Source organism: Aspergillus alliaceus, assembly GCF_009176365.1.
Source record: "Aspergillus alliaceus strain CBS 536.65 unplaced genomic scaffold BDW43scaffold_72, whole genome shotgun sequence".
In the NCBI taxonomy this organism is placed as follows: Eukaryota; Fungi; Ascomycota; class Eurotiomycetes; order Eurotiales; family Aspergillaceae; genus Aspergillus; species Aspergillus alliaceus.
The window spans coordinates 151,906-173,339 of record NW_022474755.1 but is presented as its reverse complement, the minus strand read 5'-3'; the positions used below and the strand labels follow the sequence as shown (position 1 = coordinate 173,339).

Genomic DNA, 21,434 nt, shown 5'->3' with positions numbered 1-21,434 from the left:
TATAGCTCGTCACACCATGCCTGGACCAGTCAGCATGGCCGCGCAACTGCACTACTCCCCAATCCATCAATGCATAATGCAGCCTTCCTGCATCCCACCAAGGGTCAGCTAACGCTGGCCAATCACTACTATTGCGGCTACAGGGTACTAACTCCCGACAGCCTTGCCCCGACGCAGCCCGCTCCCTCTGGGCAACTTTCACCTATATGCGTCGTCGTCCCATCAATGGTGCACTCCTTTTCCAGTTCCAACTGCTACAATCACGTGGGATTGAAATGGGAGTCTTCCAAAAAAAAAAAAAAAAAAAAAAGAAGAAGAAGAAGAAGAAGAGATCTAATATTTCTACCCAAATGTACGAACGAGCCTTAAGGCACCGTAGGACTAACCAAGACCAAGTTGCCCGGACTATTAAGTTCCTCTTACCATGATATCTAAATATATACAGAAAATGATAGTATAGAAAGGTGACCAATCTGAGAACTTAACCAATTGAAGGACAGAGGAGCAGAAATGTATGCTCAAGCAACACAAATTACTTGAGGGTCGATGGAATTCAATCCTCACGAAAAGATTCGAGAAGACATTTCTTAACATACCCTATTACATCGAATAAAACAACCTACATAATCAACACCAAATGTAAAGGATCAAAAAAAGAGTACACTAATCGCTAAACCCAACTCCACTACATTGAACAAGATACACTAACCAGATAGACCCACAGATATAGAATTCCACTAGAACCATAAACATAGCCCTATGTCTATACCACGCCGCTAACCACCACACTAATCCCCTCTCCAAACCTCCCCCGCGAACTCCCTCAACAGCCCATTCAACCTCTCCCCCTCCTCCAACTGCACCCAATGCCCACACCCCCAACACTCAATTCTCCGCACAGGCACAAACTCCTCGGTCTGCTTCACCTGCAGCCAAGCCACACAAACGTAATCCTCCTCCGCGCCCACAAACAAGTTCGGCAGGGGGCACTTCTGCTCCAGCCCCTCCTCATCTTTATCATTTACCCCCGCCATAGCAGCCCTATACCAGTTCAACGGGGCCTCATAACCCGAGGCGGCGAAGATGCGGTCCCGCGTGGTGTACTCGTCGAGAGAGAACCACCGGGGTAGGGGGGTTGTTCTGTTGGCGCGGACGAACTCAGCTGCTTTGCCGGTAGGGGCGTAGTTGGTTCGCCAGAGGCAGGGGTCTGTTGGGTAGGTTAGGTTGAAGGTGGAGGCGGGCTGGGTGGGTTTTATTTCATTGTTAGATTGGTTTTATCATGTTATGTCATGTTATGTTATATTGGGCATGGGATGGATACGTACGTGGGTGTTGCAGTCGGTGGTGGACTGGGGTGTTTTGTACCAGGTCCAGTAGCCGTAGGGTTCGTAACCGAGGATCTTTTTGAGATCGGCGTTTATTTTGTCTGGGGTTTACTCATTTTAGCTAGGCTTTGGGATTGGGTTAGGGGTTTGGGTTGGGTTAGGGGTGATATCGTGTGTGTGTACATACCGATGTTCCATTTCAGGCCCGGTTGGATGTAGGCTACTGCTAGGGTCACTATGGCGTGGAATTTGTTGGGGTGGTAATTAGCTAGACGGGATGCAAGTGTTGTTCCCCTGAGTTAGATTGGATTGGATTAGCTGCTTCTGTGTTTTCGTTTGCTTCGTCGAGAGTGCTAGAAAGGGACGAGTGCTGACAAAAGAAAAAGAAGGTGTATATATGGGGATAATGAATGTACATATACTTACCAATCATGGCCCACGGCAAATGCCTTCAACACTCCCTCCCTCTCCATGATCTCGACCATATGACCACTCATCACCTTCATTAGGTAAGCTGTCAATTCGCTGGGCTTGTCGGTGTCCCCATATCCCAGGAGATCTGGAGCGATGACCCCGTATCCTTCTCTCTGTAGACCGATAATCTGATGACGCCAGTCATAGCATGATGAGGGAAATCCGTGTAATAAGAGAAATGTCGGTTTAGATGAGGTAGAGGCCGGGACAGATACATAGCCGTACGTCGTTCCATCGCAGAGGGTTGCCTTTTTGGCTAAGGATGGAAATGCGATGGACGCCATGGCGTGGAGAGTTGCAAGATAATGGAATTAATTGACAACCATGTTTGGGGGATTTCTTGAGTATTTTAACCTGGGATTTAAATAGACACGTCATAGGAGTGGAGGGTTCCACGGCCATGTTGAACCCTACTTGTAGAATGTAACGAGGATAATCGGCGATGCAACGCTCGAGTGCAGCTAATATGTAGCGTAGAGACACTCCACCTGCTTTTTGGGCTAGGTTTGTCTTAAATTATCCACTACCTCGACTACCTTTCTCGCTCGTTCCCTTGCATATATTTCCGAAGTCGTTCAATACTAAGAACAGATTCGGGGGGCTTAAGTGTTGTTGCAGCTTCTATCAAAAAACAGGCAACACCACACTTAACGCCCATAGTATTATCCCTAACAGTTTGAACTCCTTACATTAGGCTGACCAGGAATTTTCAATTATGCTCAATGCCATTAACCTTCGATTCGGCCGCTTCCAAGCATCCAAGCCACTCAAGGCCGGCACTCTACTTCAACAGGAGAGGGCACCCCTGCTCTTGTATAATACCCCAGAATGAGAGATAATCTCCGGGTTACATTGTATATCTATTTATTTTATGTTACTGAATTTCTTATATTGGTAGTAATAACATCGTTTGAATGTTGTGGTGTGGTGTTGGATCGATTCCGATACTTCCTCCTGTTTTATAGTACTATACTTTATAAACATGTCAAATAAGAGTTTGAATATTGTGGTCTTATAAAGTATGAGAGTAGTGTTGTTTGATATGCGTATTTATTTTTTTAAGGTCTATACGGGCCTCTTAGTTTATGCCCAGTACTTAATTCTTTTGCATTGGGGTTAGAAATAATATAGAGGTAAGTCAGATATCCAGTCATTTATCGCAGAAGCTTGATGTCTCGTAGCCAAATGTAGAATGCAATCGATTAAGACAGATGATTTGTATATTCCAGGAGCGCTGGGGTCATATAAATACAGCAAAATTAAAATTAAGACAGTGACTACTCTACCCATCCCCATAATCTAATCCAGCTCATGATACATATCTATCGTGAAATCATTAGTCGTACACATCGCCTTGTGCTAATCTCTAGTGTCTTAACCTCTCGAAAACCAATGTAACAGCATATAGGGGAGAACAATGAACGAAGGGGTGTAGCGATACGGTGAATTAGTTGCCATTCCTCAGGATCAAATCTCGAGCTTGTTGGGGATCAGTGCCGAGGACGCTGATGAGGTATTCAATACTATCAATTCTCCATTAGCATGTGTATGTCCGCCAGAAAGGGCCGTCAAAAGTACCTTGCTTCCGATGCAAGTCGGCGTTTTTCCTGTTGGAACTCCTGTTGGCAAGATTCCCATACGGTAGCACGTTCTTTGGGCAAGACGGTCTTGACCCGGAGTTTGAACGATGCGCTGACTGGGCGATGGTCAGAGGCCCTGGCTTCGTGTCGCCGGTATTCGATTTGTTTCACCCGACCAATTCCCCGATACAAGACACGATCACACCAGGCGGGAGAACGCTTCTTGTCGCTAGTGTCGTAATCATCGGTGCCTACGTCGTACTTGTAGGTCGGCGCAAAGGTGATGGGGGCCTCGGTAAAAGATCGCAGGCGGAAACCCGGGTTTTTGCGTCTCGATGCCAGCAATTGGTCCCTTTCGAGCAGCTTCGTGAAGTTGTTTTTACGAATATCGTCGATGATGACGTTGCGGGGGATGGAGTCAATGCGATAGTTAAGATCTCCGTTCAAGATACAGATCTCATGATCCATGATCATCGACCCATCTCCGCCGCTAACAAAACGATCCGCGCGGGCCATGAGACTAGATTCAGATGGAAGACACTCTGATTCCAGGATGGCAGCTATATCATTGTTACGGTGCGCCGTGTGCGACTGCCCGGCTGCCAAATGACAGTTGACAAAGCACAGAGAACTATCATCTAAAACAAAGCGGAGGATCAGTGCACCCTACAAATGTTAGTCGGTCTTCGTGCATACAACAATGTCATGTGGCAAACTCACTTTGTTGCCATGCAACCCTCCCATTCCACGCTTCACCTCTGCAGCGTTCATATCCTTGATCCTTGATCGCTCTTTATGCTTCACAAAAATGCAAGTGAACAGACCAATCAGATCCGCGCTGTGCAAAAGGACATACGACTCCTCAAGAGGCATGCACTCGTTGATACAGCGTGTTAAATGTTCCATCCATACGCGGTACTGGCGGCTCATATGCTCCTTCTCGCCGTTTTCCCTCTTCTTACTTCCCATGAGCAAGCTCTCTGCAATATGTTAGTCGACTAGGCCGGTAAACTTCAGATACAAAGATACGCACTGGCTGTGATTTTCTTATTCTCGAGATCCACAAGTTCCTGGAAGCCGAATACTATAATCTCTGGCGGATCCTCGGGATGTATAGCGTCCTGAATAAAGGTAGATGTACGCACACTGCCTGGAGTGGAGGCTCCGGCATTCCACGTCAAAACCGCAGCGCGGATCTCCCGGAAAGAACAGTACTCCACGTCCTTGGCTTGCATCCGAGATTCTGCCACATCGTTAGTCGCATATTGTGCAATCAAGATCAATGCAACTTACCCATCCAATCATCCTCAAGCATACCGTCCCACAGGCGAATGCAGTTATCCGTCCCCAACGATGTCACTTGGAGTCGATTCAACGTCCACACACTGCTAGTGTCTAGAAGGAATCCGCTCACAGGACTATCATGGGCCCGCCAGTCCTTGCGCACCTGCCACGGATTCGTCGAGGTATCATACACGTAGATCATGCCCGTCTTGTACGCAGCCCAAAGATAATCGCCAACAACGCCCAAGCAGTTGATCTTGTAGACACTCACATTTACAACACCAAGACACGTATAATCGCCGGCCGAGTATATAGTCACCTTACCGTCAGCGTGTCCCAAATACACACGGCCGCCATACTTAGTAGTGTAAGCACCAGACGTCACCTCTCCCGAATGTTGTGAGCCCAGCGGCCTCTTGAGCACTTTAAAGGACACATCGTCACGGGCATTTGGTCGATAGACTTGTACTTCCTTCCCCGTTGCCAACCACAGCGTGTCGCCTACTGCAATCGAGAATGTATGCCCACGCGCAACCCGATCATAAGGATTATGGTAACTATACTGAAGGTTAGGAGTGCCTGACTCGTCTGGCGGCCAGACAAGCAAGCGCCCCTCATCATCCAAAGTCCACATCTCCTTTTTGTGCCGAAGGATCTTAATCACTTCCCTGCGGGAGGGATACGATCGTGACGTGACAATTGATTGGCTCGCGATATCAACCTCGTGAAGATCGCCCGCGCTTGTTCCAAGCCATAGTCGCTGCCCCTCGTCCTCCAAGCTCTTCCCCGGCTTGAAAGCCAACGATAAACATTTGACGGTTTCACCGTGGCTGAGAGTCATGATCAGGTCACCCGTCGTGAGGTCCCAAACACGTGTTAGGTATCCCGTCGTACATACGTACTTCCCACACACATCCATGAGCCGCGTATCATATCGTGTGGGAATCTCATAGGGGCCCTTCTTCAGGAGTGGCGGACGTCGGTTAGCAAAAGATGCATCCGGGTAATCCGTCCGTGGGGCCGGGGCCTCATCGAGCGGCTGCTCGTCTTCACTGGGAGCGGGAGCGGGAACCGGACGCACAAGCTGCCTCTCCACAACTGGGCGTTCGACAACGGGTCGCTCGGGGATGGCGGGAGGAGGCGCAGGTTTGGTCTCTCGCGAAAACGATGGCTGCCGCTGGAGCTGTCTTGGCGTGTGAACCTCCTCTGTATGGTGCGGGCGCGATTCAGGCCGAGGGGGCCACTCAGCCTGTGCCGGACTCCTCAAACGATCCAGCGCAGCCCCCGTACCCCGATGGCTTACCGATGGATTCCGCGGGGGCAACCCGGGAGGTTCTCTGGGGCTACCAACCGCCTGGAAACGAGGAGCCGTGTGTGGGATACTAGACATTACTTCTGGTTGAGCGGGTTGCCGCGGCGGAATTTGGACCATCAAGGGCCTCGTGTCTCGTGTAGGTGTGGGGGATGGCCGCCGAGGCGGTTGCGGCGGTGGCTCCGGCACCTCTCGCAAGCCAAGAGTACTCGGGAGGGGTCGCCTTTCATCGAATGATCTCCGAGCCGGCGGAGGTACGGGGCGAGAGGGTGACGGCGGAGGTTGCGGCCTTGTGGCAGACGGGGGGTTTGGCGGAGATTTGTCCGGACTCCCAGGGGGAGTGTTGAAGGGGGATATCCGATCTTCCATATTCGTATGCTCCTGGCGAGGGGTAAGGCCGTTCCCATCTTGGAATGAGAGAGCTGCGGGCTTAACAGGGATCTTGGGTTTCTCTGCTCGGTTGGCGGGCGGCGGTAAAGATGCACTCTTCAACCGTCGCTCCGAAGCATTGTCGCGCGTCGATACCGGGGAACCTTGATGATTGGGGGACAGGTGAGCCACCCTGTGTTCGGTTGGCACAGATGACGGATAGGTGGGAGTTGTTGGTCGGGGAAAATAGCTCCCCTGAGCAATTGGCCTAGGCGGCAATGATTCCCGCGCAGCGTTCGGTGGCGTACGAGACGTCCGGATATCTTCCGTGTGGTCGGGGTGCGTCCCAAACCCCCGTGGGGGAGATCGCGGTGAGTCTACTGTGAGCGTGGGCGCAAGTTGCGGCGAGGAATGTAGGTTCATCGACATGGGTCTGCTTTGCCGTCCGCCTGGCGACCGTCCGGGGGAGACCCCGCGTCGAAGCGGAGCCCCGTTGGTGTACTCGGCCCGCTGGCTATTCTGAAGGTCTGTTGAGGGGACCCAAGGAGACCGCGGACGAGACATGTCCAAAGAGGCGCGGACTGAGCGGAAGTCATCGACGGGTTCGGGTGATTTCAGATTCAAGGACGAGTCGCGGGGGCCGTTTGGTGACGCGGATGGTGCTCGGCGATGGGATAGGTTCTCAAAATGAGACAGAAGGGAAGATACCGGTCTCTATAGAGGTGAGTGGTGTGTGAGTAGAAAATCCATCGTTGAAGTTGGAGGACGAGAAGAGAAGATGCGCCAGACATACTATGGGGGCATTATCGGTGCCGTCCCTCGCTCTACCGTTTCCCTCCATGGCCACTACGATCGATCCGGCACAGTGACGATCTGGAAAGATAGATCATAGGCTTCAATGGGGTTGTGTATACGATAAGGAGAAGATTGACAAAAAAAAAGCATGTATGAACAATGAATGAATGCGAAGGTAACGGTGCGGTTAACAGATCCGAGGGGTCGAGACTGTGGCGGAGTTGCGGGCAGTTCGTCAGGCGGAAACGAATCGGCTGGCTATAAATACAGTCGGAGCGGAGAGGGAGAGCGGAATGGGGGTCTTCGAGCGGGAATAGTTTCGAACGACAAGAGGGGTCTAAAGCAAGAGAAGGGGGGGGAGTGAGTGACAGAGTAAAAGGGTTGAAAGAGAGAGGATAGAGAGAGGGAAAAAGAGGAAAAAGAGGAGAGAGAAGGGAGAGAAAGAGAGGAAAGGAAAAGTGACGATCGAAAGGGGAATATGTGAACTTAAAGGAGAAAACAGAATGACGAGTAACGAACCGGCCTGTCTATGGGATTTAAATATACCTAATATATTAGTTTACCTGTCGATCATTTTATATTTTCTTATATTTCTTATTATCCAGATTTATTTTCTTATTTTATTCACTTCTTAAAATAAAGAACAAAGAGATCGTTTATACCGAGTAAATCAATATAACCCAGTATTTAATTGATTGACTCCAATAAATACATGTATTCCATAAATTCCCTTTTATTTTTAGTTTCCGCCCTGCCAATAATTTAAATTAAATTTATTCCTTTCCCCAAGTCAATAAATCGTCATCCGCGATTTTATTGATATTTCAATTTTCCTCACTTTTAACAAAACTCCACCGAAAACCTCGTCCCCTGACCCAAATCCATCATGTGGTATGTCTGGTGTCCCATCCTTTCTTTTAACTCACAAAACAAGAAAAAGAAAGACGGAAAGAAAGAAAAAGTAAAAGCCAATCCGCTGGTCAACTGACGCGCCGCCCAGTAAACATATCCTCAACGCCCAAGTGTCTATTCGATCGGCATGCTGTGAGTCTACTACAAGTCTACCTCAAGCCAACTTACTTCCTAATCGTGGGGGAGCACAGGTCGGAAATGGTTCGACTGCGCCGAATGTCATCAGGAACAAGAAACCCATCCGCTCATGAAAAACACCGAAATGGTATCCCTCCGCACATACAGCCTTCCCCCGACTCTCTCAATCAGTCAGACATTCTAAGACAGGTCCGCGCAGGTGTTCGCCTGTAAAAAGTGCAAGAAGTGTTTCCGCAAAGACTCGACCGAGTTTGAAGAGAGGTAGGTCAACGCCGTGGGGATAAGATACAGAGGCACGGGGCACAACGTGGCTAATGGGAGACACGTCGATACGAAGTGACGAATACTGCCCGCATTGCGATAACCACTTTGTGATCGAGGCGGTGACGCCGAAGCCGGCATTGCAGGTGGAGGGCGAAGATGCTCGTATTGACAACAGGTACGTCGCCTTTCCTATCATTCTCTGCCGTTATGACAAGATTCGGGTGCTGATGTGGGGGGAAGAATGCTCAAGGATGACCGAGTCCGTGGCCACCAGGAGCGCTCGATCTTCAGCATCACAGATGACGCGGATCGCCTGGGATAAAGGGAGTCGACCAGCTGTGGGTTACGATGATTACGATATTATGCTTTCTACTTCCTGCCGACGTGGTGACTACAAATCTTTAGACGACGATATTCCTATAGAGATCCCGCAGGGGGACCTGTGTATAAACGACGGGAAAAGAGTTCTTTATTGTCGTAAAAGTCGCTTCGGCCAGATCTCCAGTATTATAAAAAGGGTGGGAAAGGAAAAGCGTGTAGGACGTCAACTAGAGGCATGTAGCTCTAATTCGCTAAACCAGCCTACTCCCGGGTCTCGCTAGACTCTCCACCTCTTGTTAGGATGGCCGCTGTCGTGGTGCCGGTCCGAGCTGTCTTCTTCTTCGCTGCCTCCTCTTGCTTCTCCGTCTCTATACTCTTAACGTAAGCCTCGATCTGATCTTCTGGCAGCATCTCAATCATCTTCCCAGGCGACATGATGGCCACCTCGATGTTCTTGGCACCGGTCTGCACGACCTCCAACAACGACTTGATGGTGAGCTGAATTGTCTGCTCGCGGTCCATTTCATCCTGGTGGTTGCGCTCGAGGAATTCGCGGACGGTCTTGCTGGAACGGCCGATAGCATTGGCTTTCCTATATCACCCACATACCCATTAGTCCCTCTCCTCTCCTCGCCATGTCCCAGTGAATCAACCACCTACCAAGCAGAGTAGATACCCGAAGGTTCAGTCTGATATAATCTCGGCACCTGGTCATTTGGATCAAATCCCACAACCAGGGTACTAATACCGAAGGGCCGGACACCTCCACTCTGCGTGTACCGCTGCTGCACACCGGCAATATATTTGGTGATGTATTCGATAGTGACGGGGTCTTCAACGGTCAAACGGTGGGACTGGGCTTCTAGCCTGGCCTTATCGATGAGAATACGGGCATCGGCATTCAATCCAGCGAAAGCGAGAACGGCATGGTTGTCCAGCATGGCGATCTTCGATGGTGTAATGCGGGTATCTTGGAGCTTCAAGGCCGAACGCTTTTCGCATCCCAGCACGACAATGTCTTTACCTTTTACTCCGACGGCACAGGTTCCTACATGGAAAAAGAGGCGGTGGTGAGAAAGACGGCTATGATCCAACCTGGTCGGCGGTGACGTACCTCTCTTAACAGCTTCCATGGCATACTCCACCTGGAAGACGTGCCCATCAGGGCTGAAAAAGAGTCAGAGAGCTGTATAGTAGATGGTGTAAGACGCTTCTCATACCTAAACACTACAGGTGGATTAGATTCAGCTCATCATCCCACTAAAGAACGCAGGAAACCAAGGTCCTGAGCTATCTTACCTGAAAGAGCTCGGTCATATCCGGACATTATGGGCAACAAGGAATCAGTCGAAACAAAGCGGAAAGTAGAGGAACAAGGTCACAGATATAAGGACGAGTAAGATAGCGGAGAAGGCAATTCGTGGGAATCAGATCGTAGAAAGCTGGGATGGGGGAGCCGTCTTAGGCGATGACAGGTAGAGGTGGACGCGAGTCCCGCGGTTGCCTCCAGACAATCCAGAGCTCCCCTCTTTAACGCCGTAGCCGCGCGGTTACCCATTTCCCACTTCCCTTCACTTGACCAGAAGACATCAATGAGCTAAATTAAACAACCCCGAATGTTTTTATTCTTATTTGTTTGTTAGTTTTTCTTCTTGTATGGTAGAGTGTTTACTACTCCATTGATCTCCAACAAAAGCCGATATACTTACATATATAATCATATATAAAATATGAACAAGATATATATACCTCCCTGCAAACACACATGCCGACGCCGGAGGACGCAATAGAAATCACGGAAAGTACATATACCCGGGATTAAGCATATTACACACTCTACAGGGCACAATAATAGAATAGACAAGGCAGACATGGAAGACGCAAGGAATACGTGCTCTGGTTGTCCCAAATGCCGCACCCTCAATCACGATTCCCCATAGATTCCTATACAAAATGGTAGACAATATACTGTCTCTAAGTCTGTACTGCGCGGATCCAGAATGATGACACATCGACTTTTCTTGCAGAAAAAAGCATAGGTACCAATAGAAGACAAGAGATCAAAGAAAGAAGGGAGAAAAAGAATATGAAAATGAAACAAAACATCATTTATGGACATTCAGAACAACCCTGTTGCACTCACGATTCCCTACCCATTGCTTCACATATCTGAAATCCGCCGTTGGCTAAAAATCTTCATGGCTCAAAAGGAATATCCCCAACACCCCAACAGAGTCCGTTCCAGTGTATCCCATCCGTGATCAATACCGTGATTCTCCAATGATTCCTGTTGCCGAAGAGTGCAGAGATGAACTGGGAAAAAAAAAATAAAACAAGACAAGCGCGAAGATAGAACAAATATCTAGAATGCAATGCCATGATAGAGCCTCCACGTCTGGTCACACTGCGATCGAAACAAGCAATGTCTTTCATCAGATGCACAACGACGAAAGAGGAAAAGTGCGAAAGCTCATGCCGATCGAAGGAAAATAAGAACGAGAAGCCCCAGTGACTCGCGAATGGATGTATGAAACCAACCGGGCCCATCGCGCCAGGACGGTCTTCTATACCCTTAAACATCGCTCCAAAAGACGCAATAGTAAAACATACCGAAAAAAGGGTCAACGTGAAGGCTGCGAGAGACGAGACAAAATGAAAACAAAAGGATCCAATCCGATGAAACGACGACACGCTACCGGCCTGCTCCTCCCAACCGAATGCACCAGAACTGCTGAATTCCCTATACAAACGCGCATCAACGAGTATCAACCGTCACATATACCAACAATCTAGATGACCATATTCACAAACACAAATGGGTGGGTTCTGTCACAGAAAAAGGTAAATAGTACAACCACCCCGCCCTAGCAATGCACCGCTGCGGCTTTATGCAGGGGACTTGCTGGCACCGGCACCGTTGCGGCGGGAGTGGCCATCATCCCCAACCGACAGGCCACCCAATCCGGTGGACAGGAAGGCAAACGGATCGTTGGATCCGTCCGCCCCGTAGAAGGCGCCGTTAGAAGCGCTCGTGGAGGTCGCGTGGTCGGCTCCGGTAAAAGCGGCCTGCGTGGCAGGGTTGGCAAACGAAGCGGCGGAGTGAGACGTATTTGTCGAACCGTAGCCGGCGTTCATCTGACCCATGGGAGGATATCCTCCAGGGCCACTGCCCAATGCGGAGGGCAGAGCGTAGTTGTTCGGGGGCGCTCCAAATTGCTGGCTGAATCCTCCAAAGCCACCCGCTGTCGAGGTAAAGGGGCCGGGAGCAGGGGTGCTGGCCATGGAATTAGGGCCCATTCCGAAGCCTGAGGGAGGGTCCATGGGAGATGGGAAAGCGGAGTCCGCAACCACCGCAGCTCCCGAGCGGGGAGCGCCACAGCGCAAGCAGTTGATGTTCTTGGCAAAGTTGTGGTAACCACAACCTTCAGAGCCGCACTTCCAGTCTCCGGCACGGAAGGGAACCACACCACCGTTACCGCCGCCCATACCTCGGGAATGGCCCATGCCGTGACCGTGACCCATGTGAGGGGGCATCATGGATGGCGGGCCGTAGCCAAAGGCGCCGTAGCCCATCGGATCCGGGGCGGCAGCCATGGCGGGGAAAGAGCAGCGGAAACAAGCGGTACGGCGCTGGAAGTTGGAGAATCCGCATGACGGGCAGGTCCAGTCACCGGGGCGGGGACGGTTCTTCGAGGGAGGGAACGGGGTCAAGATCTCTGCTGCACGGTCGAGTACACGGCTAGAGGAAGGGGAGACCTCAATGGCCTTCTCGTTGAGAGCACGGCCATTCATGCAGAGGCTTTCCGCAGCCTGTGAAAGGAGTTAGTCGTCATTCAAGAGCTCCTGTTGGGAGTGAGTGAAGCCGTTCCATACCTCTTCATGGGATGAGAAGACAGCAAAACCAGTGCCAGTAGGCTTGTGCTGATCCGGAGTCCGAAGGGTCCAGAAGGCGATCGGACGGCCACCAAACTGAGTAAACCAGCTCTCGAGTTCCGACTGGGTCGTGTCATGGGGAAGACCGCTCAAATGAAGCACCTTGCTCCGCTCGGCCAGGAAGGCACGAACATCCGCTCTGGCATCCATGGGGCGGGTCAAGATCTCAGGGTGCTCGTGTGGGGGTTGAGACTTGCGAATCAGGCCGCGGAGGACGCGAGCCAACGTGATAGCTTCTTCCATGGCCCGTCGTGGCGATGCGGGGGCCAAAGCCTGCAAGTGGAAGGGGAGGTTGTGTTTAATCGGGGCGGAGGTTTGAACGGGTTCGACTTCGAGAGCGGCACAGATGTTGGAGAGGGAGCTGGGGCCGAAGGGTAGAGACTCGGGGTGATGAGTCTGCCATCTCTGATACTCGGTACGAAGATCGAAGGTCCGGGAGTGCTGGAGATATGGGGGAAGAACGACCGCCTTATCTCGAGCTTCACGGGGTAGCTGTACACGAAGGTCCCACGAATCCAACGTCACGAAAGCAAACTCCAAATTCTTGCTGAGAAGGTGTTCCTGGGCGAAAGCGTCGAAGCGGTTGATAGCATCGCGGAAGGTACCTGCCGAGCGGACGTGCTCCCATGTCAGAGTTGTCAGGCTCGCTTTCGGAGACCGTCAGCCATTGAACCAGCAGACCGATACATCCGGGGGGGATGGTTTGGGAGGAAATGGCTAGGAACTGGTCGGGTTGACGATAGATTGGGTGCACTTACTGCAAAGCGGCGTGATAGGAGTGTTGACGGGCTTGACGAGCACACTCTCACGGTGCAACTAGGGGGGGAAAGCCATGTTAGCGATCTGTCATGGGGATCCATTTCTGGGGGTGGTGGCTCGGGCCACCAGGAATGGGAGGGGAGAGTCAGGAGGGGGTTGAGTCTGATTGATTCTCCGATTAAATCCAATAAACGCTTACCTCCTCACAGGTTTTGGTATCCAACAGAATCCACCCCAATTCAATCACCTCTGCTGAATCCTTAGTGACGTAGACGCCATGTTCATCGCAGGTGGTTGCGACGTGGATGACAATATAGCGATCCAGCTTAGGGGTGGGAGCTGAAACAGTTGCCATCGCTCAGGATTGAGTTGCACTGGGTTAAGTGTACTCTTTCTCTTCTCACGCCAAAAAGGAAAAGGGACAACGGGACGGAAAATAGTGTCTCAGAGCGGAGACACAGAACGACCGAACAGAGACCGTCGTGAATCGAAAAGAATCACGGGGAAGGGGAGGGGAGGTAAAAAGGAGGGAGGGAGGAGGGAGAAAGGAGGGAAGAAAGAAGACTTGTTGGCCCAGTCCAGGATGGGAGTCAGTAAGAGAGAAGAGATGATGGTGGAGCGTCGAGATTAAAAAAGAAATGTTTCGGGGGGTTTGAGGGGAAATTCGAAAAAAAAAAATATTCAATCACGGGGTTTATTATAAGAGAAACCAAAAAAAAAAAATTTCGAGAACAGTCAGTAGATCAGTTTAGAGTATACGACTATATATTATCAAAGAAAGGAATCTTTTCTAGAAATTCTTATTATCTAGAAAGAATTGATTTACAATTCATTCAGACTCTTTTGCTCTCTCTTGTTTTCTCTTGAGAGAGAGGTGGTGATTACAGAAACTTAATCGCTAGTGTCCTTTTATTTTCCTTCCTTTACCGTACTTACCATACAATGTCGTACCGGAGAACCTCAAGGTTAACCCCGATTCATAACCGTGGCTATGGTGCATGCTGCTTCTATTCTGAGCATTATTTATTTTAACGTCTAATTCTTCCTCTCTCTCTCTGTATAAATATTGTTATAATATATATATATATATATATACGATGTTCCTACACCCTTTGATATACTTATCATCATTATCTTTCTATCCTGATAAAGCACTCTAATCATACGGTGATCCATACATTGTATTGTATGGATGTACCATTGTTGTTATCAAGCTATGAGTCCTGATTTTCTGACCAAATTTATAATAGGGAACAATTAATGGAATGGGAGGTGTCAAAAAAGAAATAATAGGGGACAGGAATTCAAGATAAATAAAAGAATGAATGAATCCATCCATGTCCCATAACTGCGGTGCTGTAAGGTACTTCTGTCATCGGTATCACATTGATAGTCCCAAAGAAGGTTACACCTATGAGAACATCACAGGAGATTAATTCCATCTGGACAACCGATGAATAGCCCAATGGTCTTCCCCGTCCATCCAATGGATGCCTCATCCGCCGGTCTCGCTGGATCCGAGGGAGGTAATAATCATTCGATACAGGTAATTTTCAATTGTATTCCATTCAAACCATACAAACCGTGGAATAAATATATATAGTATATATACTTTACCTTAGTCTATGATCCTGTATTCTGTACAGAGGGGATTAATCCAGAATTGACATATAATATATCACTGTTCTCCATACCAAAGTTGAATACTCTGGGTTATTTTCCTTGGTTGCCCGTTCGGATCACCACCAACGGGTGAGAACGAAGGCTGACTGGCCCGTCTCACAACACGATGTCAGGCCATGACAACAATAATAAACGCAAGCTAAACCACCACTAGTGGCCCTCCTACATCAACTAGATACATAATCCACCTGGACCACCGATTTTCTCTCTCGCCTTTCTCTTTCCCCATGCACGTGCCCATTTGCCTTGAACTAGTTATGGAGAGCTATAATACGCCAGCATATCCTTTGAAATCTGTTTCCTCTTTCCTTATTTCCTTGCATTTCTTTCTCTCTTTCTCTCTGTTTTAAACTTCCAATTGACTGACTCAAATTCTTCGTACCTGAAGCCAGAGGAATTCAAAAAGAATGACTAATGCCAATCTCCAATGACTCCTTCCTAGATGAAACCAGGCCAACCTCTGGCCTCACGAACACGTAATTGCCGATAGATCACCTTGACTACGGGTGATCGGTTGAAGGCTCCCCAGCTAGTGAATGCCTGACATGTACGCAGTACACGGAGTATTGATGCTGCACTTCTCTGATATTCAGCACATGACACATGTAAAGTATAGTTTTCCCTTGAACTAAACGGTTATGCATAAATTAGCTCTGCATGCCATTTAAGTCACATTCACTATATATGGCACTCATCATCATATGAAGTCTTTAGCCATGTGGGAATATGAAAGCAATTTTACACTATAACATGGGCAGAAAATGGAAAACGAAGAACCTTAATGCTGGCCTATTATATATATAACTACGTTGTTACACGATAAGATAGAGCTAGAGACGTAAATAGGGCATATACAAATAAACCACAAAATGTATGAACAGAGAATTAGTTACATGACAATCCAACCGGCGCGCAGCCCCGAGACCGTATCCGAACATGACCCAGCCAACGCCAACCCAGAAAAGGAACACATTTGCCAATTACTCGTAGTCGCGTGCTTCTGACTTGATCGTGGTCCGGCTGTCGTCGTTCTCATCTTCCTCCATAATGCTGGGCTCGATGGATATCCCTTGGCGATAAGCACCAGGCTCAATGGAAGGGCGGACGCTGCCGGACCGGCCGGAACGAAGACTTTGAATATCACTGTCTCCTTCTTCGGTACCCTCACGTGCTCTGGAGCTACCTGGCCGGCCTTGGGCTACGGCCAGAAGCTTGAGGACCGAGTTCTTGACCTTGACAAGGGCATTCCGGCTAGCCGCTTCGGCAGCTAGTCCCTCCTCAATGGTCTCATCCAGAAGCTCTTTCACTTCTTGTGCAAGGGCGGTATTCTCCGGGCTAATTTCACCCTGATTACTGCGAACACTCGACTGGAACGGGTCCTCACCTTCCGGATTACGAGAACCGGCCCTGGATGGCGCAGCAGGAGGGGCTATGTAGAGCTTGCTTAGCAAAGAGAAAAGGAGCTTTTTCTCTTCCTTAGAACAGCGGTTAGGGCCTTCACTAATCCCCAAAACGCGCTCCAGGATATCCTTCACTAGAGCCAGATGGACCCAACCGCATACGTTGGAACTGGCGGTACCACCCGCGAGAACTTTCTCTCCGCCCAGTCCAACAACTCTCCGCTCATCAGTCCACTCCGCCAGCATACCCAAGACGCCATTCATTAGCGCCTTTAATTCCCGCTGTCCAACGCTCTCGTCGATTTCGCCATCGCTGTCCTCTTCCGCTTCGAGCGAGAAGTATTCCTCCGCTGCGTTGAGAATTGCCCGGGTAACTGGTACGGCCACCCTGCGCATATGCTGGGTATTCGACAGCTTGGAGTGGCAGTACACAGGAAGGAAGTAGGCCATGGACTGCCGGAGTGCGGGATTCTCACGAGTACGGGGGTGGAAGAAGGAAACCACAAGGGATTGTAAGAGGGTTTCGATTGATGCTTGGTTGTATTCTTGAATAGCTGGAGGGATATTCGCCCCCGACGGGGTGAACGTGTTTGTGAGCAACAGCTTGGCGAGAGACGTGGCAGCATTTGCCTGAACGCTGTTTGGAGAGCTGGACTTGAGCGACCTCGCGAAAACCTTCAATAGTGGCTTTTGGAACACCGGTGGCGTCACAGTCTCTCCATCAGGTTGAGTAACAGGTGCCAGTAATGAGGGATGCGTCGTCAGCATGTCACAGAGGATGTGCAAGGCTGTCACCTGCAAAGCCTCGTGGCCCTTGCTGTAGCAGTGGATAAATAGCGTCATATTCTCCTCAGCTAGGGTCTGCAGCAGGAAGTTAGCATATAATAGGGGAGTGGCATGAAGGGGTACAAACGAACCTTGTCCAGCAAGCAGCAGAGACCGAGACACTCAAGGCCCCTCTCTCTGATAGGTGCTTCATGACTACGAACTGCAGGTACAACCAGGTTATTCAACATTGTAACCAAGTTCATGTTCTCTTGTAGATTGCCCTCCACGTTTTGCAACATACAAAGAGCAATATGAAGACATTTCATGTTGATCACGATCTCCTTCAGGATCTTCGCCTTGGCTTCCTCTTTGTTAAAAGGCTTTTCCTCCGGTGTTTCGGACCGCTGACGGCTGGAAGATTCACTGATTTCAGACCTCGCCGACACGAAGCTATCTTCAGTTGCGATAGTGTCGTGAACTTCCGCAATGGCTTCTAAAACAACACTGCAGAACTCATTCTCGGCGGCAGCGTTTGGCCCACAAACAAATCTCAATGTCTCGATCGCGAGTTTAGTGCACTCTTCAGGTAGCTCGGGGACCGCCAACGACTCGCGGAGCAATGAGAACATCTTGCGTCGTCCCACTTCGTCACTGTAGTCAAGGGTCATGGCAATGTGCAGCAACTGCTCAACAACAAACTCATGCTCAACGGAGTCATCGTCGTTGTCCGCCCCGGCTTCCCTGGCCAACTTTCTGCGCTGCAATAGATCGGTCATGTATTTATTTAAGAAGTAGGCGAGGGCTGTGACTTCGGGCATCTTTTCATCAGCTAAGTTGTCGTACTTCCCTTCGTTCTCCACGCGACAAAAATCGTTGAAGGACCGAACGAGGAAAGCAGATTCGGCCGTTAGAGACTCCCAGAACGGTTCATCGAAAACAACCGCTTCACGATAATCCGGACGCCCTTCCCAGAAGCTACGCATGGCCTCATGAGCGATACCAGTTTCAATGCCGGAATTCAGTACATCAATTCTCTCGAGCAGTTCCAAAACGGCCGGAATATTTGGTGGAGAGCGTTGGTTAGTTGGGCCTTCCTCGGAGTCATTATTTGTACCGGCAACATCCTCAACCCACCGATCGTAAAAGAGTTTTCCTGTTGCCTTCCGAACGCTCTCATCTCGATCTCTCAGGCCCCATCGGAGCAACTTTTCTCTCATCGATAGTGATAAATGACGGAAGTCGCCCAATGTAGGAAGGAGACGCGCGTACAATGCTCGTCGCGTGGCAGCGTCCAGATCGCGAGCTCGTTCAAGAAGGTATGGGAGTGTTTTGCGGAGAAGTGGTAGGTTGAGAAGGAGAGTTTTCCGCACCTCGGCGCTTGTATCATTCTGCATAATGTCAACAAGCTTCTCCACCAGAGCTGCGCTATCCTCATCGTCTTCGTCTTCGTTGCCTGCCAAGCGGCCAAGACCCATCACCGCTTGCACTCTCACAGCTGGTTCTTTATCTCTGATCCGCTTCAAAAGGCCCTGTCGGATAGTATGGTAGAGATCGTCGTCGATAGACTCAAGTGAGTTCACAATGTGCGCAGTGATTTGTGTTGCACGGAAACGAACGGTCCTATCTTTAGCAGCGAGCAGCGGAATAATGAGGGCAACCAGGCTGGATGCCAAACGGGAGGTGGGTGTTTCGGCGCTAACTTCTTCTTCATCCGTTGAGAAAAGCTCGGTATCCTTCTCGGATGCATGGGTCAAGAAGGTACCGACGAAGCGTATGATACGGTCGCCGACGGGCTCGGATTTCTTGATGGGCAAGATGCGCAAAAGGCAACGTCCCACCTCCACATTGAATTCAGTTTCGGGGAGTGTTTCTTCCGGTGGGGTCAAGGTCTCCTGCTGAGTTTCTTTACCATTCTTCTTAGATATCTTTGGCGATATTCCGCAGCATGACTCCTGGAGCTTCCTGAGTCGCACAACGAGTTTTCGATGCCCAGTTGTGGAGCGTTGAGCATCAGCGAAGATTGAACACACATCCCGGCGCAAAGTAGGAATGGCCTCGGGCAAAGCGGGTTCCTCCGGAAGGGCAACAGAAGGGGTCACAGATCCAGCGCGTCCACCTGAGGTCGATGGTTGAGCGGACGGTCTACGCGACGTCGTCGCAGAGGTCGAACGGGCGGAAGATCGACCAGGCATGGTGTCTGGTTATGGAGGGGTAGAGATTTCAGGGAAATGTATCGGTCAGTAAGGGGGTGTCGCATAGGTCAGAAAGACAACATCTCAAGGCGGTTTCATATATCGGATCTGGGCGGTACCGTAGATACTAGAGTCGCGCGCTTGGTGTCGCTGGATTTAGGTGGGATGGTATTCATTAAGTTATCGCCAAAACACTGCGGGCGATAACCCGCAGTCACGGGGTGCAGAATAAACAAACAGCCCAAAACGGGAAGGGCTAAGATAAGGGTTAGGGTTGGTGGTAACGTTCTATGTACCTTATGTCATGTCATGTCTGAGGATCTTTAGCGGTATATAGCACAATTGGTCTGTAGACGCTTCGCCACCTTAACAATTCAAGTCTTTACGTGCATGTCTACTCCGTACTAACTATGTAATAATCGGAATAATACCAGTCCACTCTAATATGTTTGGTATCGAAATGAACTCGAAGTGAGGGTCTTAAGAGCTATCACGCCATCGATCACGTGATATGACATGGCTGACTAAGGCCGACCATCGGCATTTGGGAATCCGACCTGTAACCTGTCCGGGGAATGGAATGGACTTTCTCAATTAATTGCCTCTTGCTTAGCAGAGGGCGTTCTGGAGTAGCTGTGCTAGACTTTGAAGCTTTTTTGAAATAATGTTCCGGCAAAGCATCCGGCGTTTCGGCACCACTGCGCTTCGCGCAGCAGAAGGGTCGACCGCCTATAGTGTCCGAGTATCGCAAGCTCAGGGTTTCGTTAACGGTCTTACAGAAGGTACGCTCTGAAGAGGAAAATGAGAGTTAGGCCATACGAGCATCGGCTTCTGACGATTTGTCTTTAAGCAATCGGAAACACACCACTTATCCGACTGAAGCGCCTTTCCGAAGAGACCGGCTGCAACATCCTCGGTAAAGCCGAGTTTCAGAACCCCGGAGGCAGCGTGAAGGACCGTGCAGCATTGTTTGTTGTCAAGGATGCAGAGGAGAAGGGTCTCTTGAAACCTGGCGGTACGGTGGTTGAAGGAACAGCGGGTAATACTGGAATTGGGTTGGCGCATGTGTGCCGGTCAAAGGGATACAAACTTGTTATCTACATGCCCAACACGCAGTCCCAGGGTAAGATCGACCTTCTGCGGCTCTTAGGTGCGGAAGTCTACCCTGTGCCGGCGGTGGCTTTCGACAACCCACAGAACTACAATCACCAGGCGCGGAGACATGCGGAATCGCTGGATAATGCGGTGTGGACAAACCAGTTTGACAACACCGCCAATCGCCAGGCCCACATCGAAACGACTGGTCCTGAAATATGGGCCCAGACTGGCGGACAGGTCGACGCTTTCACTTGCGCTACCGGAACGGGAGGAACATTGGCTGGTATCACACGCCACCTTAAGACCGCCAGTGATGGACGTGTCAAGTGTTTCCTTGCTGATCCCCCGGGTAGCGTTCTTCACAGCTACATCCAGAGCGGTGGAAACCTAATCGAGCGCTCAGGAAGCAGTATTACTGAGGGTATTGGCCAGGGCCGTGTCACAGATAATCTCCAGCCCGACATCGACCTTGTGGATGGATCTCTCACGATTAGCGACGAGAAGTCAATCGAGATGGTCTACCGCTGTCTCGACGAGGAGGGCCTATATCTCGGAGCCAGCTCTGCGCTCAACGTTGTTGCTGCCAAGGAGGTTGCCGAGAAGCTCGGTAAGGGCAAGACCATCGTCACCATCCTGTGCGATGGTGCCTACCGTTATGCCGACCGTCTGTTCTCGAACACGTGGCTTCAGAGCAAGGGCCTGAGGACCGCTATTCCCAAGCACCTCGAGAAGTACATCGTGCTTCCATAATTGGTCATGTATGTATAATGTTGTATAGACCGGTGTCAATATAGTGATATCTGTTTAAAAAAACCCTACCATACCAA

At 50.0% G+C, this 21,434-nt stretch overlaps 8 protein-coding genes across 8 annotated transcripts; 2 read left to right on the top strand and 6 right to left on the bottom strand.

Annotated features, from left to right (window-relative positions):
* Nucleotides 1-788: 788 nt before the first annotated feature.
* BDW43DRAFT_316337 (alpha/beta fold hydrolase) lies at nt 789-2,083 on the bottom strand (the record flags this gene model as incomplete). Its single annotated transcript, XM_032048274.1, has 4 exons — nt 789-1,241; nt 1,326-1,426; nt 1,513-1,619; nt 1,752-2,083. The coding sequence occupies 4 exons, from the start codon at nt 2,081-2,083 to the stop codon at nt 789-791; spliced, it is 993 nt and encodes a 330-aa protein (XP_031894870.1).
* A 941-nt stretch (nt 2,084-3,024) lies between these two features.
* Nucleotides 3,025-7,655, bottom strand: BDW43DRAFT_292600 (putative inositol polyphosphate phosphatase). The gene is made up of 6 exons (XM_032043738.1): nt 7,138-7,655; nt 4,673-7,058; nt 4,413-4,622; nt 4,100-4,359; nt 3,378-4,045; nt 3,025-3,322 (listed from the first exon to the last, which is right to left on the bottom strand). The coding sequence occupies exons 1-6, from the start codon at nt 7,183-7,185 to the stop codon at nt 3,247-3,249; spliced, it is 3,648 nt and encodes a 1,215-aa protein (XP_031894869.1). The 5' UTR covers nt 7,186-7,655; the 3' UTR covers nt 3,025-3,246.
* An 848-nt stretch (nt 7,656-8,503) lies between these two features.
* On the top strand, nt 8,504-8,775 carry BDW43DRAFT_316335 (uncharacterized protein; the record flags this gene model as incomplete). Its single annotated transcript, XM_032048273.1, has 2 exons — nt 8,504-8,628; nt 8,694-8,775. The coding sequence occupies 2 exons, from the start codon at nt 8,504-8,506 to the stop codon at nt 8,773-8,775; spliced, it is 207 nt and encodes a 68-aa protein (XP_031894868.1).
* Nucleotides 8,776-8,842: 67 nt separating this feature from the next.
* pre6 (proteasome core particle subunit alpha 4) lies at nt 8,843-10,387 on the bottom strand. Its single transcript, XM_032039553.1, has 5 exons — nt 10,074-10,387; nt 9,995-10,001; nt 9,889-9,941; nt 9,435-9,822; nt 8,843-9,366 (listed from the first exon to the last, which is right to left on the bottom strand). Exons 1-5 carry the CDS (start codon nt 10,099-10,101, stop codon nt 9,036-9,038), a joined length of 807 nt encoding a protein of 268 aa, XP_031894867.1. The 5' UTR covers nt 10,102-10,387; the 3' UTR covers nt 8,843-9,035.
* A 491-nt stretch (nt 10,388-10,878) lies between these two features.
* On the bottom strand, nt 10,879-11,507 carry BDW43DRAFT_233122 (uncharacterized protein). Its single transcript, XM_032039551.1, has one exon. It carries the CDS (start codon nt 11,352-11,354, stop codon nt 10,971-10,973), a length of 384 nt encoding a protein of 127 aa, XP_031894866.1. The 5' UTR covers nt 11,355-11,507; the 3' UTR covers nt 10,879-10,970.
* BDW43DRAFT_233125 (putative RNA binding protein (Arp)) lies at nt 11,508-14,238 on the bottom strand. The gene is made up of 4 exons (XM_032039552.1): nt 13,666-14,238; nt 13,466-13,523; nt 12,648-13,354; nt 11,508-12,584 (listed from the first exon to the last, which is right to left on the bottom strand). Exons 1-4 carry the CDS (start codon nt 13,819-13,821, stop codon nt 11,661-11,663), a joined length of 1,845 nt encoding a protein of 614 aa, XP_031894865.1. The 5' UTR covers nt 13,822-14,238; the 3' UTR covers nt 11,508-11,660.
* A 1,891-nt stretch (nt 14,239-16,129) lies between these two features.
* On the bottom strand, nt 16,130-19,509 carry BDW43DRAFT_304235 (condensin subunit YCG1; the record flags this gene model as incomplete). The annotated part of the gene is made up of 2 exons (XM_032045566.1): nt 16,130-17,410; nt 17,467-19,509. The coding sequence occupies 2 exons, from the start codon at nt 19,507-19,509 to the stop codon at nt 16,130-16,132; spliced, it is 3,324 nt and encodes a 1,107-aa protein (XP_031894864.1).
* Nucleotides 19,510-20,091: 582 nt separating this feature from the next.
* BDW43DRAFT_233091 (cysteine synthase A) lies at nt 20,092-21,430 on the top strand. The gene is made up of 2 exons (XM_032039550.1): nt 20,092-20,291; nt 20,360-21,430. Exons 1-2 carry the CDS (start codon nt 20,174-20,176, stop codon nt 21,355-21,357), a joined length of 1,116 nt encoding a protein of 371 aa, XP_031894863.1. The 5' UTR covers nt 20,092-20,173; the 3' UTR covers nt 21,358-21,430.
* The last annotated feature ends 4 nt before the right edge of the window (nt 21,431-21,434 follow it).

Bases quoted from the DNA above. Each gene is read 5' to 3' on its own strand.
- pre6 (XM_032039553.1), bottom strand. From the start codon at position 10,101: ATGTCCGGATATGACCGAGCTCTTTCAG. The intron at 9,823-9,888 runs GTACGTCACCGC...TTTTCCATGTAG, and splicing joins CATGGAAGCTGTTAAGAGAG to GAACCTGTGCCGTCGGAGTA. The intron at 9,367-9,434 runs GTAGGTGGTTGA...TGGGTGATATAG, and splicing joins TCGGGTATCTACTCTGCTTG to GAAAGCCAATGCTATCGGCC.
- BDW43DRAFT_233125 (XM_032039552.1), bottom strand. From the start codon at position 13,821: ATGGCAACTGTTTCAGCTCCCACCCCTAAGCTGGATCGCTATATTGTC. The intron at 13,524-13,665 runs GTAAGCGTTTAT...TTCCCCCCCTAG, and splicing joins ATACCAAAACCTGTGAGGAG to TTGCACCGTGAGAGTGTGCT. The intron at 12,585-12,647 runs GTATGGAACGGC...CTCCTTTCACAG, and splicing joins TCTTCTCATCCCATGAAGAG to GCTGCGGAAAGCCTCTGCAT.
- BDW43DRAFT_292600 (XM_032043738.1), bottom strand. From the start codon at position 7,185: ATGGAGGGAAACGGTAGAGCGAGGGACGGCACCGATAATGCCCCCATA. The intron at 4,360-4,412 runs GTGCGTATCTTT...AACATATTGCAG, and splicing joins GAATAAGAAAATCACAGCCA to AGAGCTTGCTCATGGGAAGT. The intron at 4,046-4,099 runs GTGAGTTTGCCA...TAACATTTGTAG, and splicing joins GAGGGTTGCATGGCAACAAA to GGTGCACTGATCCTCCGCTT.
- BDW43DRAFT_233091 (XM_032039550.1), top strand. From the start codon at position 20,174: ATGTTCCGGCAAAGCATCCGGCGTTTCGGCACCACTGCGCTTCGCGCA. The intron at 20,292-20,359 runs GTACGCTCTGAA...TTTGTCTTTAAG, and splicing joins CGTTAACGGTCTTACAGAAG to CAATCGGAAACACACCACTT.
- BDW43DRAFT_233122 (XM_032039551.1), bottom strand. From the start codon at position 11,354: ATGTTTAAGGGTATAGAAGACCGTCCTGGCGCGATGGGCCCGGTTGGT.